Below are 16,500 nucleotides of genomic sequence, written 5' to 3' on the forward strand. Positions count from 1 at the left end.
CTCTATTGCTACTTTAGTAACAAAAATATTCAATGTTTACAAGCTTTAAAAAAGATTTAAAAAGTAATGGGTTACAATTCCATGGGACTGTAACTAGATCTATAGTTGAATATGCAATTGAATATGCTATGAACATACCATTATCGTTGTATACAAGAATGCACGGTGGGTTCTCTTTCTGGCGTTTAGTAGCATTTGCGATTTCTCGTTTACGACATTCTTGGACAAATTTTATTGCTTCTAACCAATACTCCATAGCTTTATGCACGCGTTGATTCATCGTGGTCCCACGCAAACGTTCCATCTGTTTAAGGAGTATATTATTGTATATTATTTAATACATTTTTATTACCAAGAAAGCAAAAAGGTTTATAATTACCTTTGCAATCAAAGTTATGACGCGTGCATGCTCCCTCAAATAATCAATGATTAAACGATCGACACGTGATGGATTTCCTTGAAGGCGAGGAATAGGTATATTATTTGCACTTGTCACTCTCTTGCCAGGAAAATGAGCAGCTAACCCAGCTTCACATTTCTTTCGTTCTTTCTCTAATTGTTTAAATTGTTCGTAAGTTTGCTCTAGTCTGAAGTGCAATATGCTTGAAGGTGCTGTACGTCTAGCTGCTCCACTTCCATTTCTAAGGCTCAGGCCTCCACCATAGAGTACAGAAAATAGACGTGGAACTGGAAGTGGTACAGGAACTGGCATTACTGGTGGGAATACTCCAGATCTTACTGTACCAGGATTTGGTACTATTCCTGAATTAAAGAGGACATCAGCAGATGGAATACCAGGACTATTTTGTATTCTTGGCATGTGATGTCGTTGTTTCATGAGATAATTAAAAGTATCTTTGTTCACTGAAGACCCTGCGATTTGATTAGTCAGATGACTTACTGAAGGAAAAGCTATATCTTTGGTAAGATCAAATCCTTCCATCTTATAGGTATTAGTACTATTAGGCTGCTTCAAGTCCTGATAAGATGTGGAACTTTGTGGTAACATTTTTAAAGTCTCGCCGTTATTGGCAGTGTAATGTTGATAATTGTGATATCCATATTTTGCAATTGACTGGTGGGTGTTACGCGAACTTAGATTTTTTGGAAATCCAATTGGTGAATATGTCTTAGATTCAATAGTCTTTGATTTTGGACTGATAATTTTCAGTAAATTATTATCAATTCTATAATCATTATTAGTAAGACAATTTTCGTTTGTGTCTAAATTATTAATCGATGATGTGGTGAAGTCGCTTACACTTGGATAATAGTCGATTAGTTGTTTAAATTCTTGGTCCACAGCTTGATTTAACTTGTAGCTACGAGCTTGTTGTTGCAAAAATTGAAGTTGCTCATTTGGTATGGAGATATTTGCCATGCTTAATCTACTTGAGTCATGTAAATCCTTATAATCATTAGCATTACTCCGTTGTATATTATTCCCAAAACAATTATGCAAATTTGTATCAGCCGGAGAAAAATGTTGTAATGGAGAATTTGAAAGAAAGCCAGAATCAATACTCAAATCAGTCATTGCTGAACTTGGTCTATAACTTTGATTATTGGCAGTCATGCTGTATAATTCATGCATAGAAGGTGTTGGATTATTATATGTATTAGCAGTTCCATTCTGTCCAATATTATTATGATATTCCAATTCATTCAGAGTAATTGGATCAGGTGAATCTAGTGCCAATGTTAGAGCCATGTTCAAATTAAGATCTGGGTTTGTGCAATTTTGTATTCGCTGATAATTTCCAAATAGATCTGATGTGCATCCTGGTGTTGATAAATTTTCTGTCCAGTTAGACTGTTTACTTGTGTTTGTCTCATTTGTAGTTGTTAATAAATCATTGCATAAAGGCATAGTATTTCCACTAACACAGCAATTTTCACTATTTGGACGTAATACATACGATTGTGAATCAGAAGGATACGTATTAGGATATGCACCAATCCCATTGTTATATAAATTTCCTTGATCTGATACTTGTCCTACACATGTATTGAGACTCAATGTTTTGAGTTCTCCACAGAGATTGTTATAATTACATTCAGGTTTAACATTATTAGAAACATTATTCTGCAATTTATTAAATGTTGAATGCATGTTGAAACGATCCATAGTAAAATTAGGATCTGTACTATTTTCCATAATACAGGATTGAGTATCTGAATAATATTGAATATTGCCATTATAACTAATATTGTGAGCGTTGTCACCAACAATTGAATCATCATCAAGAATTTTTGACACTAAATCATTGACCATAGGATTGTTTAAATCCTGACTATCTTCATCTTCTACATTCATCTATATAAGTAAATAATTAAAAAAGATTAAATTAGTATTATAATACAATCTTTTTCATTGTTTTCAAAGAATCTTCAAGTAATGTATTTAACATTTATATTTAATCACAGATAATACTAAAATATATAAATTATATAAAATATTTTGTTACTGAATTTAAATCTTTTATTTTCATAGACATAAAATATATAGGTAAAAATAAATATGTAAGTTCAACTTTTATATTTAATTTAAATAGAATAAAATGAAATTTCCTTTCTGTATACATATAGGTTATTCTAAGTAAAATATGTGATAAGTAAAAATATTTAATTTTAAAACTGAACAAGTTCTTAATATTATACAAAAGCAATATATTATTTTCAAATACTTGTATTTAAACATATAAATATATCATTTTATGAAAAAGACATATAATGCATTATAAAGTAATGTAATGGAAATATTTAAAACGAAGTAATATATAGCCCACTAAAATATATACATATACAGAATATTTTACAATATTTCAAATGTGATGTAAGTTACATGTTTATTTCTTTTAATTTAAAACGACCTTTTTATATAACTCTATCAAATATAAAAAAGTAATTTTACATATAAAAATCAGTTACTATTTTTAAGTTCCTTACATTTTTTTGTGTATTACATTCCATTAAGTCGTAGTTCCAATAATTATATTCTGTATTACATCTGTCAGCTGGATAACTGTTTCGTGGTTCCAACATGTTGATATTGCGGTCAACCACATTATTCTATAAAAAAAAAAGTAGTTGCATTTGACTCAAGACAGTTTAAACCCTTTATTATATTTTAATAATATGAGACTATTAGTAGTTACATGAATCTTTGTTCCTACAATCTCATAATTATTAAGTATTATAATATAGACTAGTGTGTTAAAAGATAATTATTAAAATACATTAACATGATTCTATACATGAAAACCATTATTATAACACTAACTTTAAATTCATCAGAATAAATTTACTCCTTCATTTATGACTTCATCTCAGAAGCAACAATTTTAAATTAAAATCTATTATAAGCATAATTACGTATCGTATACATCGACAACGAACTAAAATCGAATCGTTTTTATCACAATTAAATTATTAAATGATTATAATCAAAATTATAGTCTTCATATCGCATATTAAACGTTTTCTTCTCTCATTGATCTAAATGAGATTTTTTAAACAACAAAATTACGCCTTTTTGGACGTTATGTTGGAATTATTACTTTATACTTTGCAGTAAAGGAAAATGAACGTCACTTTTTCAGAAATGAAGTCGGAGCCGCAGTTGCTTACCTTGCTAACAGTAAAACCATTGTTGCTGATAATTGCAGCCAAATTGTGCACTTCGGACAGAGCCATTTGTTAAAGATCACTGAAAATCACCACTCCTCCTTGCCATCACCCTTTCACTTGTGCGGCTGCCTTCCAGCAGTTGCACACCCACACCAACCTATGCTTTCTTTAAACGTAGCTGGCTAGCATCTCACAAACTCACAATGCACATTAACGACAGTACTATGAGAGAACAGAACACGAACAGAATATAGATGGAACTATGGTTATATAGTTATTATATATATACGTTACATATGCGTATATAACCACATATGATACTATAGTCAAGTGTGTTAAATAAGAACATTAAATACCGCGCACGAATGTACGATATTTTTAATTCAAGTTTATTAAGTTTTTACATTATGTATACTCTAGTAGTTAATAAAACGCAAATTCCCGAAATGTTCCAGAGGAAAGATATCTTTCCCCTAGGGAAAGTGTACCTGTTATTACTAAACTTCCTGCGCGCGTGCGCAAATGAAGAAGTATTCGAATGTTGCAATTATAGTCATATAAAATATAAACGGTCTTATACGACTGTGGTCACACGATCATAATTGTAATACTCTAAATCATAGAATACAAATATATCTTTTGACGTAAAAGTGCAATTGTTTTATTAACGGCGGTAATCATGATATAAAATATAATTTGACAATTTTATGTTAAATGAAACAACATTCAAAACTATATTTTTGTAAAATTCATTAAAACAATTTAATGTATTCAAATTGTACTTTTTTTTATATGCGCATTTTATTGTATATAAGTAATACATCTTTTTTCTAATATTAATTATATTATAAAATATGAAATAAATAAAATACGAAATTCATATAAGAGAAATATAAATTGTAACTTTCAGCATACTACTGGGTCAGTTTGTACAGTCTTACTATCTACTTCAGTTTCCTTATTTAGGGTGCAATACTTATTTGCAATATTAACTATTTCTCGCAAGGTAGTATTTTCTTCTTTTAAAGTACTATATACCTCTTTCTCTTTCATTTCATTTTCTTCGTCCAAAGCAACTGCAGTTTTCATTACTGCTGCCATTTCATTAATCTTTTCTGCTTGATTAGTAATTATCTGTAATTTCATAGAAGAATCATTCATAAGTATTAATAAACTACATAAAAAGAATTTTAATAGAATTAATGAACTTGAATTTCATACATTTAGTATGATGACTTTTGGTCAGTAGTAATAAATTTTAATTATTAAATATTAAAATTTTAACGTATTCTATATAATAAAAAACATTCATTTTGATACAATAATGTAATACATAATTGTATGTATAATGTTTATGCTTACGTTGGCATATTTCGCATTATGTAATGTAGAAAGATCTGTTTTGCAGAGACGCAATAAAGATGCTGTCTGTTGCCTGTATTTAGACATAATTAATTCAAGAGCATGGTGATGGTCTTCTAATGCCTTTTTCAATTCCTTATTTTCAGCTTGTAATTCTTGCAAGTGCTTGATTTCTCTCTGTATTCCCGAGATTAACTGTATATGTGGCCTCTGTTTTGCTTCAGTGTTAAGGATCTCTACTTCTTCTTGATACTGTAAATGCATTAAAAAAAGTATAAAAGATGAACTTTATATAGTTTTATAATAAAGAATCGTGTTAAAAATCTAAAAGAATAAGTTTTCACTTTATTATACTTTGATATCTTTTATTTTACTTATGTATGTCTGTGAATTTTTTGATTAAATTGTTATATTATATAAATAAATTGTTTACCTGCTTCATATTAGCAATTTGACCACAAACTGATTCTATTTCGCTTATTAAATTATCTGCTGTATTTTCATGATCTGATATTCTAATCACTAATTTTTTAGCATCCAATATGATTTGTTGAAAAGTTAATGACATCTGTAAATATATGTAAGCATATAACATATAAACATATTATATAAATATAAGCTTTTAACAAATTAGTTACCAAAAAATTATATTGTTTTATTAAACATACATACACATTTATTAGATATTATCAACTATTAAGATATATATACATATATGTAGTATATATATAAATATATTTATTTTCTTTGAATATATTCTTCACATTTTTCTTTTTATGTATTTTGTATATATTTATATCAAAATATGCTTATTGAAGTTTATATATAGCTTTTATATTACCATGTTTCAGATTGTTATTGATCAATTCAAATTATTTATAAAAGGGTTTATATCTTTTCTTAATATTCTATATAAATATAACATTAAAATAATTTCGTAGTAGTATAATTTTCGTTAAGAATTAATATGTTTGTACATAACCTCTATGCAATGCTGTAGTAGTCTATTTAAATGGCTTTAATATCATACTTATTAGTTTTAATGAGCACAGTGTCTTATAAACGTATTTGTAAACATTTTTGTAAAAAAGATAGTTAAAACTCGACTACTATAAAATAGGTTATACTTACATCCAAGCTGAGATATACATTTTATGATAATTTAAAAAAATATATTTTTTCATTTACCTCTTAACGATAAAAATCTTTATACTACAAATTTTAAAAGAATTTATTTATTAATTCATCCAATTTTAATTGTGTAATTGATGAATAAGATCAACGTCACATGAAAATATCTCGTTCCTTATTCCTCAGTTGTATGGCAGGTTTGTTTATTTTCTATCACTTCCGTAAGATCATTGGTCTACCAATCATTGACTGACCGTAGAAATTGTTACATGTCATAATTTCTAACATATGCAGTTAACGTTATATATAACGGTATATAAGCTAGTATAAGTTATAAGTTTTTGTTTTCCATAAATTATTTCTTTTTTTAAGCATTTGTATCGATCATAATGATTTTTTTAATGAAATGCATAAGTAACGTATTAGATAAATTTTTTTGTTAAAAATCTGCTACAAACAGGGTAAGAAAGATTTGCACAATTTACATATCAACATTCTTTGTTTTTTTTATTTCTATGTAACTAACTGTTATAAATTGTTAGTTATATATTATCTAGATTATAATGTAGTCATTATTCTACATCATTTTTTACGAAGATTATTATCTATTGTTAATAGTTATTTATTTTCGTAAAATAAAATGTTCAATTAGAAATTCTTTATATAAATTTTTTCTTTTTAAAATGTACATACAAACAATAACTTATATATAAATAAATTTTTTTAATCATTTAATTGTTTTGATAACAATTATTTTATTTAAATACTATAAATATAGAACCACATTACATTTAAATATACATTTATATTTTTGTTGGCAAGTATCAAATATTAAAGAATGTTTTATGTGTCATGATATAAATACTGTTATTCTACACTATATTCATACATATATATGAAAAGAATTTTATAAAATTTTGTTCGTTTATAAAGAATTGTTTAAATCAAAAAGTAGAAAAAAAGTTATTCATGTGTATTATATTAATGTATAATAAAATAATCACAACTACCTCAATAAAAATAATCACAACTACTTTAGCTTCGAGCCAGACATTCATGTATATTATATACATATATTATAAATACTGATGTAACTGTTAGTAAATTTAATTTGTTTCATACTACAAATTATCTATTTCCATTGCTGGATTATCATAAGATCTCTTTGATTCTTCATCACTTCTTTCTGCCCAACTTTGTTTTTCACCAGATGCGTATAAACCATATATCACAGCTCCTATCAAATAAACTGCACCAGCAATAATAAAAACTATCCTCCATTCTGCAGCACTCTATGAAATATGTTCCAATCTCATTAGTTTTTTTAACATCCGTTAATTACTAATTAATAATTATTAATTGATTTTATAGTGTTATAGCTAATGGCAAGTATGATTTAACACAAAGTTATATAAATATATTATGATTTAAACCTACTTTATTTTGGACAATATATCCAGTAATAATAGGGCTCACAACTCCAGGTAAGGTAGCAACAGTATTTCCTATTCCCATAAGCACACTGGCATGCTTAGGAGCAATATCCAAATGATTTACTCTATAAAAGAATATTTATATAATGTAATAATATATTTTATAGAGTTAAATATGGAGTTAATGTATTTATAAAATGAGATATGTAATTAATGAATTCTTAAAGTAAAATCATAATTTATATAAGATACATAATTCAATTCATTCAACTTGTTATATTATATGGTATTGTAAATAAATAAATCCTCAGTTTTCCTGGCATATATATATATCGTATGATATGTATATACTATATCGTATTTTATATTCGGAATTCGAAAAAAATTACCCAAAGCCGGACCAAGCAAAGCCACCAAGGCCAACTGCTATAGTGATACAAATAACCACCCCCGTTGGCGTTAAGATAAAACCTGTACAAGTCATGAATATCGTTTGAAATACAAAAGCTCCGCAATTAAATAACTTACGCACCTGAAATAAAATAAATACTTTAATCGTGAGATTTTTATTGTATTTCATATTTGTATTACGTGACACTTGAAAAAGTACTCGAAAACAATATATTAAAATTAATAAAATATAAATAGTGTGTTAATTAAATATTTTATTTTGAAATGTTTTTGAGGGAAGGGGGGACTGGAAACAAGATAAAAAATAAGTTTGTTTGAAATAAAAATTATTTATAAGTATTTAATAACAGACCTGCGTAGTCGATAGGATTTTCTCTGTTCTGAGATAATCTGCTAAGTGTCCAGAAAATTGAACAACGAGAGTCATAGCTAGATACGGTAGTGCAGATAAATATCCAGTTTTATCCAATTTGAAATCCAGTACATCTAAAAGAAAATTATATTTAGGACAGAGTATATAATTTATATTCATTAAATAAACGTTCAATTGATCGAACCATTCATAAATGTCGGTAACTGAGTAAGCATGGTGTAAAAACCCCAATTTTCGCTAAAATGAGCTGCAACGATTGCCCAAACTGGTGGAGATGTGAGCATAGCTTTCCATGGATGTGTAATTTTCTATATAAAAATATAATATAATACATATATATATATATATATATATATATATATATATATATATATATATATAATATATAAATTTCTATATATTAAAAGAATTCTATAAATAAAATGTAAAAATATAACATTATGTATATATTAATAATAATGACACATAAAAATTTAGCAAAGCAAATTAACTAAAAAAAAGTTCTCTATAAAAAATTATTGACAATACGAAAATTATTGAAAATAGGGCGGTACAAAATGATACAATTTCTGAAAGTGAATTATCTAATTATTCAAATTTTTTAATCTTTCGAGGAAGTGTAAAAGAGCATAAAAACTGTTCTGTTATATCATGTTATTTCTTAACGCAATCTTACCTCTTCTTTATTCGCATTTCCAAGGCTACTTTTAATATATTCAAGTTCAGCTTCAGAAATAGATGTATCGTCCTCCGGTTTATCCTTCACGATTATCCACCAGTAAAAAAACCAAACAAGACCTGCTGCTCCAAAAACGTAAAAAACAGAAGCCCAGCCAAGGTGTTCAGCCATTAAACCGGCAACCGGCATAGCAAATACAGTTCCAAAGAAACTTCCGGAGAATGCAAGAGTCGCTAATTTTGATCTTTCCAAGGGAGGTGCCCACTGTGCCCATATTGCATGTATGCAAGGATATGTTACACCCTAAATTCAAATGATTAGAAATTATTCGAGCAATCAAAACCTACAAGATAAAAAAAAATTTACTTAATAGTTATTCCGAAAGTTTATTGTTATTTTGTCGTATTTTTACTATTTATTAAAACAGAATAACAGATACGAGTAATAAATAATATGCATAAATGAATGTATGATAGTGTATTTTGTACACATCTATAATAGTGAATTTGGATACGTATAACGTATGTGTAAAAATATTTGCTTTGTATACAGGGTGAGTCACGAGAAACCGGATTTCTGTATTTATCGGTTACTTGTCTCGACTAACCCTGCATATTGAGTGTGTTTTCTACTTGACATCCTATCTGCAAAATATACTTATTATGTCTCACTTTTTATCTTTGATATAAAATATGAGATTATTAGGAACTTAAAAAAGGATGAGAAATATGTTTTGGAAGATGTTAAACGGGTTATGTGACATTTTTATAAGTCAATATATATTTCCAACATTCCAGTATTATCTTATTTCTTTTTCTCTCCAATGAATGGAGTAAAAGGCTCCTAGTGCAAAATAAAAGATATTATTCTAAGAACAGGAGTGAAGGATTAATAAATGAAGTCATTCTTAAGAACAGATCATTATTTTTCAGGATCAATATGTTAAGTTAAAGTAAAGATTTAACTAATAATTTTAAAAAATGTTAATTAATACACAATTGAACGTATATATATTATTATTATGCGTACGTATTATTAAAAAGCAATAAGAAAAATTTATCTAGATAAAAAGAATTTATTTATACTTAATATCATAATTTTAATATGGCTTACCTCGCAAATTCCTTCCACTATTCGCAAAGCAACCAAAATGTAAACGCTCATTCTGGCTAGGGGTGGTGTGATAATTGTAAGAAAAGCTGTAGTGGCGATTCCAATACCAAAAACTCTTTTTCCGCCAATACGTGCGCCAAGCCATCCTCCCAGTAATTGAGTACTTATGTATCCGTAGAAAAAGGAACTTAAAACCAGCCCTTGTGTTTTCGAATCCCAGTCGAATTCTTGTTCCTGTAAATGATACTCTGAATACATTTAAAAGTGATCAAAGTTAATGTATGATTCGTTTGTCTGGTGTAATAGTATATTTTTTTAAGCTTCTAAATATCAAACAGTAAATAGTCACTGTTGTATTTATCTTTTATAGATACTAATAGTTTTTAACATGTTAAACTTTTCGCTTGATTTTAGTTTATTTTTAATTAAAAGAAAAAATACGAGTTTACAGAAAAAAATACAAAGTTTACGAGAAAAAATACAAATCAAAATAAATTTTTATATTAATGTAGCGTTAAACGGAGATCTTAAATGCACGAGTTTCTGAGTACGCATTATATAAAAAGAGCAATAAAACAGAATTATATATTTACAAATCCTCTTTGATATACCTATTATGATAAAGATAATGCGTGCATAATCATGTCAGATAATTATTTCACAACTGATAAAAAATATTCTTTGTACTAATCTTACGCATTGACATATCATCACTAAAGTCATATTGTAAATCTATTAATATAACTTATCGCAACCATTGTTTCATTTGAATTTCGTGCTATTTATCGACAAATTTTTACTGATATTTTTTTTTATTTACATAATATTCGCATATGTACACCTACATTTAAGTATGCAAATTAAAAACGAAGTTAAATATTCTAAAAATGAATAGGATTAGAATTAACGACTTAGAATTTAATCACTTACAAAATATTCGGTTCCATTTTTATCGATTTTGTGAACCTTCGCGGTCATTGCGACAATGGCTACGCTTAAATTTACACGAAGAATGTAGGACGTAAAAAATCCAAAAAATGCTAATACTCCAACTACGTATCGTCTTTTTTTCCAAAACTTCCAGGATGGTATGAGTTCATCTTCGTATTTGACGCTAGAAAATTGCCAGTGTTATAAATTCTAACATTTTGCATTTCGAAAGTACAATTTCTATAATTTCTTAAACAGTTAACGATCTTTAAACAATGACATACAACTAAGGAGATGATTTTGTAAAATTGTTAGCAATCCCATGAGAAATAAATAAACGTAATGTTCAACGCAAAAATATGCGTAAAAAGTCATCAATTATGATGGAATGGAGCAATCAGATGGAAAGCTGCAATACTCACGTTCCGTATTTTGTATCCTTGACAGTCTCAACCGAGGATTTCTTTCTCTCCATCGTTTCCTGAAAGGTTACCGATTTCAAATGCAGTTTATTGTCAGAGAAGCTTGGTTTACAGAACTATAAAACAATTATAAAACGTATCCCTCTTTACATATTTACAATGAGATAATGGGTTAAAATCTAACTCGAAATTTATTACATTTTTCCAACGAAGATAATTAATACTTTAATGGCACTTTTAAGTATTCATTATAACTTCTTATTGTTACTTCTTTCAAACTATGTAGATATTATTGAAAATTTAAATTAATTATTTCTGATACTGAAACACGTAACATAATAAACTATTGGTATACTCGAAAAATATCTGCAAAATAATAGGATTAAACATAAGATTAAAAAATACTTTAGGACATTATAAGCTATAGATTTTTAATTTAAGAATGGCACAAATTATATAAATTTTTCAACAAACTATCTATCTAGCTTCTTGTGAATTATATTAATTTGGAATGAATGATGCACGAAAAGTAATAAATATAGCATCGTAAAACAGTTTTTTAAAAGGAGATTTAACTTAAAATAATTTTTAGCATATTATGAACATGTTCATCACTTTTAAAAATGGTAAGTTTTATGATGTGCTACAACTAGAATAATACATACAATTATATAAACAAATATACATAAGTACCAATATCGAGGAAGAATTTCGCTAACAGCAGTGACCTAGTAATATTTCGAAAGTAGAAAGTTTCGTATCTTAGCAGACAGTTATATACATTATAAATATATATACACAGAACAATACAATCAACTTATGCTGTTTCAGAAATGTAACAAAGCGACGATATTCAAATCTTTAATGAAATAGTGATTTCAAAGTTATTTTTTCTTCCCATTCTACAGAAGGTAACACAGGCTACGTTGCAACCTTTCAGTGCAGTGCATTTTAATATACCGCGATTAAAGATATTTTCCAACTCTCTTGTACAATTCAACAAATTGTTGTGTATTACGATACCTTATCCGAATATAAAATTAATCTTTCAAGCACATCAGTATCCATAGGCATTCTATTGACATATTCCCAAGGCATTTCGCCGTATGTATCGCGACAACCTGTTACGCAAAGCAACAGTTGTGACACACGTGCACCTCTTGAACACGTTTAATGGTGTTAGTTTGATGTTTCGATTATATTCACGATAAAAATATATGGTTTTTTATTACCAACCTGCGTATTCACAATTCAACTGAAGCCACTTCCTGTTCTGTTATTTAACAAAAACAGATCCATCGAGATCTGCCGATAACAAAGAATAGCTTGAGAATTGTTCCAGATGATATTTATAGTAACTGTGTTCGACACATATCGCGATTTTCTAAGAAACTTAAAGGTGATCAATAGAATTCTTTTTGTTTTTATTACGATTAATATATTTTTAGAATCGACTATAACATACTTTAGTGTCACTGTGATTTTAGTATCTCGATCTAAGTTCGATCATATTAATTTAATTTACTAATTTTTACGCTATATCTAAATATACTCGTTATTCCCGCACAACAGATGTCTTTGCGTTTTGCACTAAAATACGCGAGTTATCCATAAACGGTAAAGACTTTTAATCCTAGCGGTGTCAATGAGGTGTGCTCGCGATCGTGTCTGAAATGATTATCATGATCCGAACGATAGGACTACTCTTTCAACTGAACGTTTGGAGATTATTGATCGCATGTCGCGTCACTTTCATTTCGTACGTTCTGCTTCAAAGTTTTATGGAACCGCTGCATATGCGTTCAGATAAAATTTGATAAAGAAGGAACAATTAAACGTGTACGTAGAAAGATAATTTACCTATTATTCGAAAGTTTAATCGTCCATAACGCCGAATATAGATAGCTTCTATTTGATTCGTTTGTCTAATGAATTTTTCTTGTGTCATTCAGAATGTACGTAACAAAATTTAAGAAAAATTTAAGAGCGATGTATTTTTGTGGAATCAGTGTTGTTCATTAAATAGCACGTACCGTTGCTTTCGAGGATTTTTTGCCATTTATCGGACAGCTTCGTGATCGCTTGTTTGATAAATTTTTTTTTTCATGTATTTCTTTCAACCTTAATTCAAATGAATTCGATTGAATCTATTAATTTTGCAATAAGGCATATGTGTAATTCGAATATTAAATTCACTGCCTACGTCTTACTATACATTTTATTATATATCTTCCATCGGTATTATAATATCTATCAAACTGAAAGTGACAAGAATTCACACTTGTTAACTTCTGGATCAAGTGAAAGTAAAGAGCTGTAAGTTTAGAAATGCTGCGGTTGTGGATCACATACTAGTTGCATATTGGATCGCGCATACTGGATCATAGATTCGATTTACAGGATATTCCTCTTGTGCAATTGGAACTAATTGTAAGTAGTCAAACCTATTGAGAATGCCTGCTTTTGCATACATTTACGCGTTTACATTAATCTCGTATTACGCTCGCCATAGTTTTTGCTATACATCAGATCTGATTGCTCTTCAGATTAGTTGATTTGTTAAGCTACTTATTGTACAATTGAAATATAGACGAATGAAAGGAATGGAATTTTTGTTTCAAATTTGTTATGTATTTTATTATAAGTTACTTAAAGTTTAATTTGTTATTTCGCAATGCACATGTTTATAGTTATTTAATTTAATTTTGTATTAAATTCAGGTAATTTCGCTATACAACAAAAAACAGACAAGAACAAATTTTAAAGAAAGTTTTAAGGATTTATAACGAAAAATATATATACAAATGTAAATATAAAAGTGATGAAAAGAAATCAATTATACCCATCGCATTACATTAGAATCCTATTTGAATACTAGAGTTCATTACACGATGATTACTGCAATTATATAATATAATTGTGTCCTCCGAGCAATTTATCTCGTAATATCCTCAACATCGCGAAAAATAGAAGAACAAAAAACTTCATGAATTATGAACTATAATGAGTCATATTGCACGTATTTCCGAGTCGAGTTGCTATACAAAGGTACTATACAAATGATTATGTACCGTGGTATACCTAATAACTGATCATTGTTAGATTATTCATTTACAGATGCAAATTTTCATATTGTTGATGCTGATAAATTATGAATGATACGAATAACATGATCTTTTTAAAGCATTATTTCAAAAAAAGTAATGTATGTATTTCTCTGAATAAATAAGATAACGATATACAAGGCAATTAAAATTTGTTAAGCATATTGTGCAATAATGTATCAGAAGCACAATATTTATTAATAATTTTAATATAGTAATGTACAACTATAATTTTTATTATTGCGTAAGAGAACTAAATACGATTCATGATTTTCCACAACGAAAATCGTTATATTTATCTTGGAAAATAATTATTCATACAAAGATTTATATACGTATAAGATCTGTTACAATACCTGTAGAAAGTCTCAAGGAAATCCAGTTTACGAAAGGTAACAACGCTACGATAGACTTTATTATTAAAAAAAAACCATCGTGGTATTTGATCAAAGGTATTCGATCTAAAATCGGTTATATCGATCTTAACGGAATAAAATTTATGCACAAAATTTAATTTGGTAGTCATGCTTAAAGACTTATTTGTAGCTTATGTAATTTATTTGATTTTATCATATATTAATTTTAATTTAGAGTAGTATATAAATAAATAATTTTATTTAATATTTCTTCATTACTTGTTAGTTATTGAAAAAACAAATAAATTTATGATAACCTTTTAAATATGCTGCATTAGATTTGTAAGTAACTATACATGTTTAAACTATAAAGAACTTTTATTAAAGGTCAATTTAATTTGACCTACTTTTACAACTAGAAAATCTTGAACAAATACAATTGGTTCGTGTTATCGAATTTCAGATTCTAATTTACAGTAAGTTATGTGTAATATCAAAGATTTCCTCTTCTGGTAATATGTATCTTAAAAATTGTACATAACAATAATTATTTCAACATTTTTAAATTAATGTATTACATACGTTATAAATATGTTACATATTTATATTAGTATTATAATTCTCTTATAATAATGAAATTAAAAATTTATTATCTTATGTTCTATCTTTATTATTTACTTACAATTTTTAATCCTTGCAATCAAATTCATCAATGTCACAAAAGCTTTAGTTACCACTTATTCACAAATTTACAACCGAAAAGTAAAGAAACTAAATCACTATATAATACTATTGTCATAAAAAAAATACGAAATATGTTTATTACATTATTCAAAGGCCAATAGGAAAACCTGTAAAAGTTGCACGTTAAATACCACCGATCGAAATAAACAGAAACGTTAAGTGGGTAAGTAGTCAACTGTACAGGTAGAAGTTGATCATACAAGAGACTGGAAATTTGATCTGTCATGCACCAATCAGAGTATTCCATTGCACTTGTGATAGTCCGAATATTATGCAATGTCAATGCGTGTAATAATTCGTAAATATTTCCGGTTGATTGTATTATCGTCGTTGACATTCGATACCTTGTATTATTTCACAAATGTAAAATATTTCGTGCAAATACATTACTTTATTTACTAACTACTGTGTTATACAAGAATACGTGCGTATACTTATACTTTTCATTATATCTTCATAAAATTATCGATGCTTTATAATTTATATTAAATAAACAGTGAAAGTTTATTATAATAATATGGATAAGTAAAAATAGTTTCAATGAGATCGTGTCTAAATAAATTTTTATAAAAAAGATCTCAGATATTGAAAACATTTTCATTATGCTGTAGTAAGGAATATAAATCAATGGACAAATTTTTAGTTAATAAAAAATAAAATTTCTTTGTTTATTCTTTATTTATTCTAATCTTTATTTATTTAATTTAAATAAATTTATACAATGTAGTATTACACATGAGTATATTTATATGGGTGTGTAATAAAAGAAGCATTTTTATTTCTGTTAACTTTACTAACTTTGGTAAGTAGGT

At 27.6% G+C, this 16,500-nt stretch overlaps 3 protein-coding genes across 6 annotated transcripts in view; all 3 read right to left on the reverse strand.

The window, feature by feature from the left end:
- LOC126869863 (meiosis-specific coiled-coil domain-containing protein MEIOC-like) overlaps positions 1-4,274 on the reverse strand; it is a 23,277-nt gene extending 19,003 nt beyond the window's left edge. Inside the window, exons 1-4 of the mRNA XM_050626963.1 lie at positions 3,631-4,274; positions 2,950-3,072; positions 380-2,317; positions 139-304 (exon numbers count right to left, since the gene is read on the reverse strand). Of these exons, the coding sequence (XP_050482920.1) occupies positions 139-304; positions 380-2,317; positions 2,950-3,072; positions 3,631-3,696 (2,293 nt within the window). The 5' untranslated portion in view covers positions 3,697-4,274. The remainder of the gene's footprint in view (positions 1-138; positions 305-379; positions 2,318-2,949; positions 3,073-3,630) is intronic.
- Positions 4,275-4,391: 117 nt separating this feature from the next.
- Positions 4,392-6,376, reverse strand: LOC126869888 (FGFR1 oncogene partner 2 homolog). 2 transcript variants are annotated; one of them, XM_050627038.1, is made up of 4 exons: positions 6,124-6,376; positions 5,426-5,560; positions 4,993-5,244; positions 4,392-4,764 (listed from the first exon to the last, which is right to left on the reverse strand). In XM_050627038.1, exons 2-4 carry the CDS (start codon positions 5,558-5,560, stop codon positions 4,537-4,539), a joined length of 615 nt encoding a protein of 204 aa, XP_050482995.1. In that variant the 5' UTR covers positions 6,124-6,376; the 3' UTR covers positions 4,392-4,536. The 2 variants fall into 2 exon arrangements, with proteins under 2 accessions (XP_050482995.1, XP_050482994.1); XM_050627037.1 differs by having other exon boundaries at positions 6,181-6,372.
- Positions 6,377-7,075: 699 nt separating this feature from the next.
- Positions 7,076-16,207, reverse strand: LOC126869867 (vesicular glutamate transporter 1). Of its 3 annotated transcripts, XM_050626976.1 has the most exons (11): positions 12,721-13,182; positions 12,508-12,643; positions 11,485-11,543; positions 11,063-11,246; positions 10,133-10,366; positions 9,017-9,322; positions 8,525-8,648; positions 8,320-8,453; positions 7,946-8,088; positions 7,561-7,681; positions 7,076-7,415 (listed from the first exon to the last, which is right to left on the reverse strand). In XM_050626976.1, the coding sequence occupies exons 2-11, from the start codon at positions 12,580-12,582 to the stop codon at positions 7,245-7,247; spliced, it is 1,551 nt and encodes a 516-aa protein (XP_050482933.1). In that variant the 5' UTR covers positions 12,583-12,643; positions 12,721-13,182; the 3' UTR covers positions 7,076-7,244. The 3 variants fall into 3 exon arrangements, with proteins under 3 accessions (XP_050482933.1, XP_050482935.1, XP_050482934.1); XM_050626978.1 differs by lacking the exons at positions 12,508-12,643; positions 12,721-13,182 and adding an exon at positions 15,627-16,207; XM_050626977.1 differs by lacking the exon at positions 12,508-12,643 and having other exon boundaries at positions 12,721-13,180.
- Positions 16,208-16,500: the final 293 nt, after the last annotated feature.

This window comes from Bombus huntii, chromosome 9 (genome assembly GCF_024542735.1).
Source record: "Bombus huntii isolate Logan2020A chromosome 9, iyBomHunt1.1, whole genome shotgun sequence".
Taxonomy (NCBI): Eukaryota; Metazoa; Arthropoda; class Insecta; order Hymenoptera; family Apidae; genus Bombus; species Bombus huntii.

Excerpts from the sequence above, each read along its gene's own strand:
- LOC126869888 (XM_050627038.1), bottom strand. The coding sequence starts at position 5,560 with ATGTCATTAACTTTTCAACAAATCATATTGGATGCTAAAAAATTAGTG. Across the intron at positions 5,245-5,425 it reads AAATTGCTAATATGAAGCAG|TATCAAGAAGAAGTAGAGAT; the intron begins GTAAACAATTTA and ends ATGCATTTACAG. Across the intron at positions 4,765-4,992 it reads ATAATGCGAAATATGCCAAC|ATAATTACTAATCAAGCAGA; the intron begins GTAAGCATAAAC and ends ATGAAATTACAG.
- LOC126869867 (XM_050626976.1), bottom strand. The coding sequence starts at position 12,582 with ATGCCTTGGGAATATGTCAATAGAATGCCTATGGATACTGATGTGCTT. Across the intron at positions 10,367-11,062 it reads AAAATGGAACCGAATATTTT|GAACAAGAATTCGACTGGGA; the intron begins GTAAGTGATTAA and ends TATCATTTACAG. Across the intron at positions 8,649-9,016 it reads GAAATGCGAATAAAGAAGAG|AAAATTACACATCCATGGAA; the intron begins GTAAGATTGCGT and ends ATTTTTATATAG.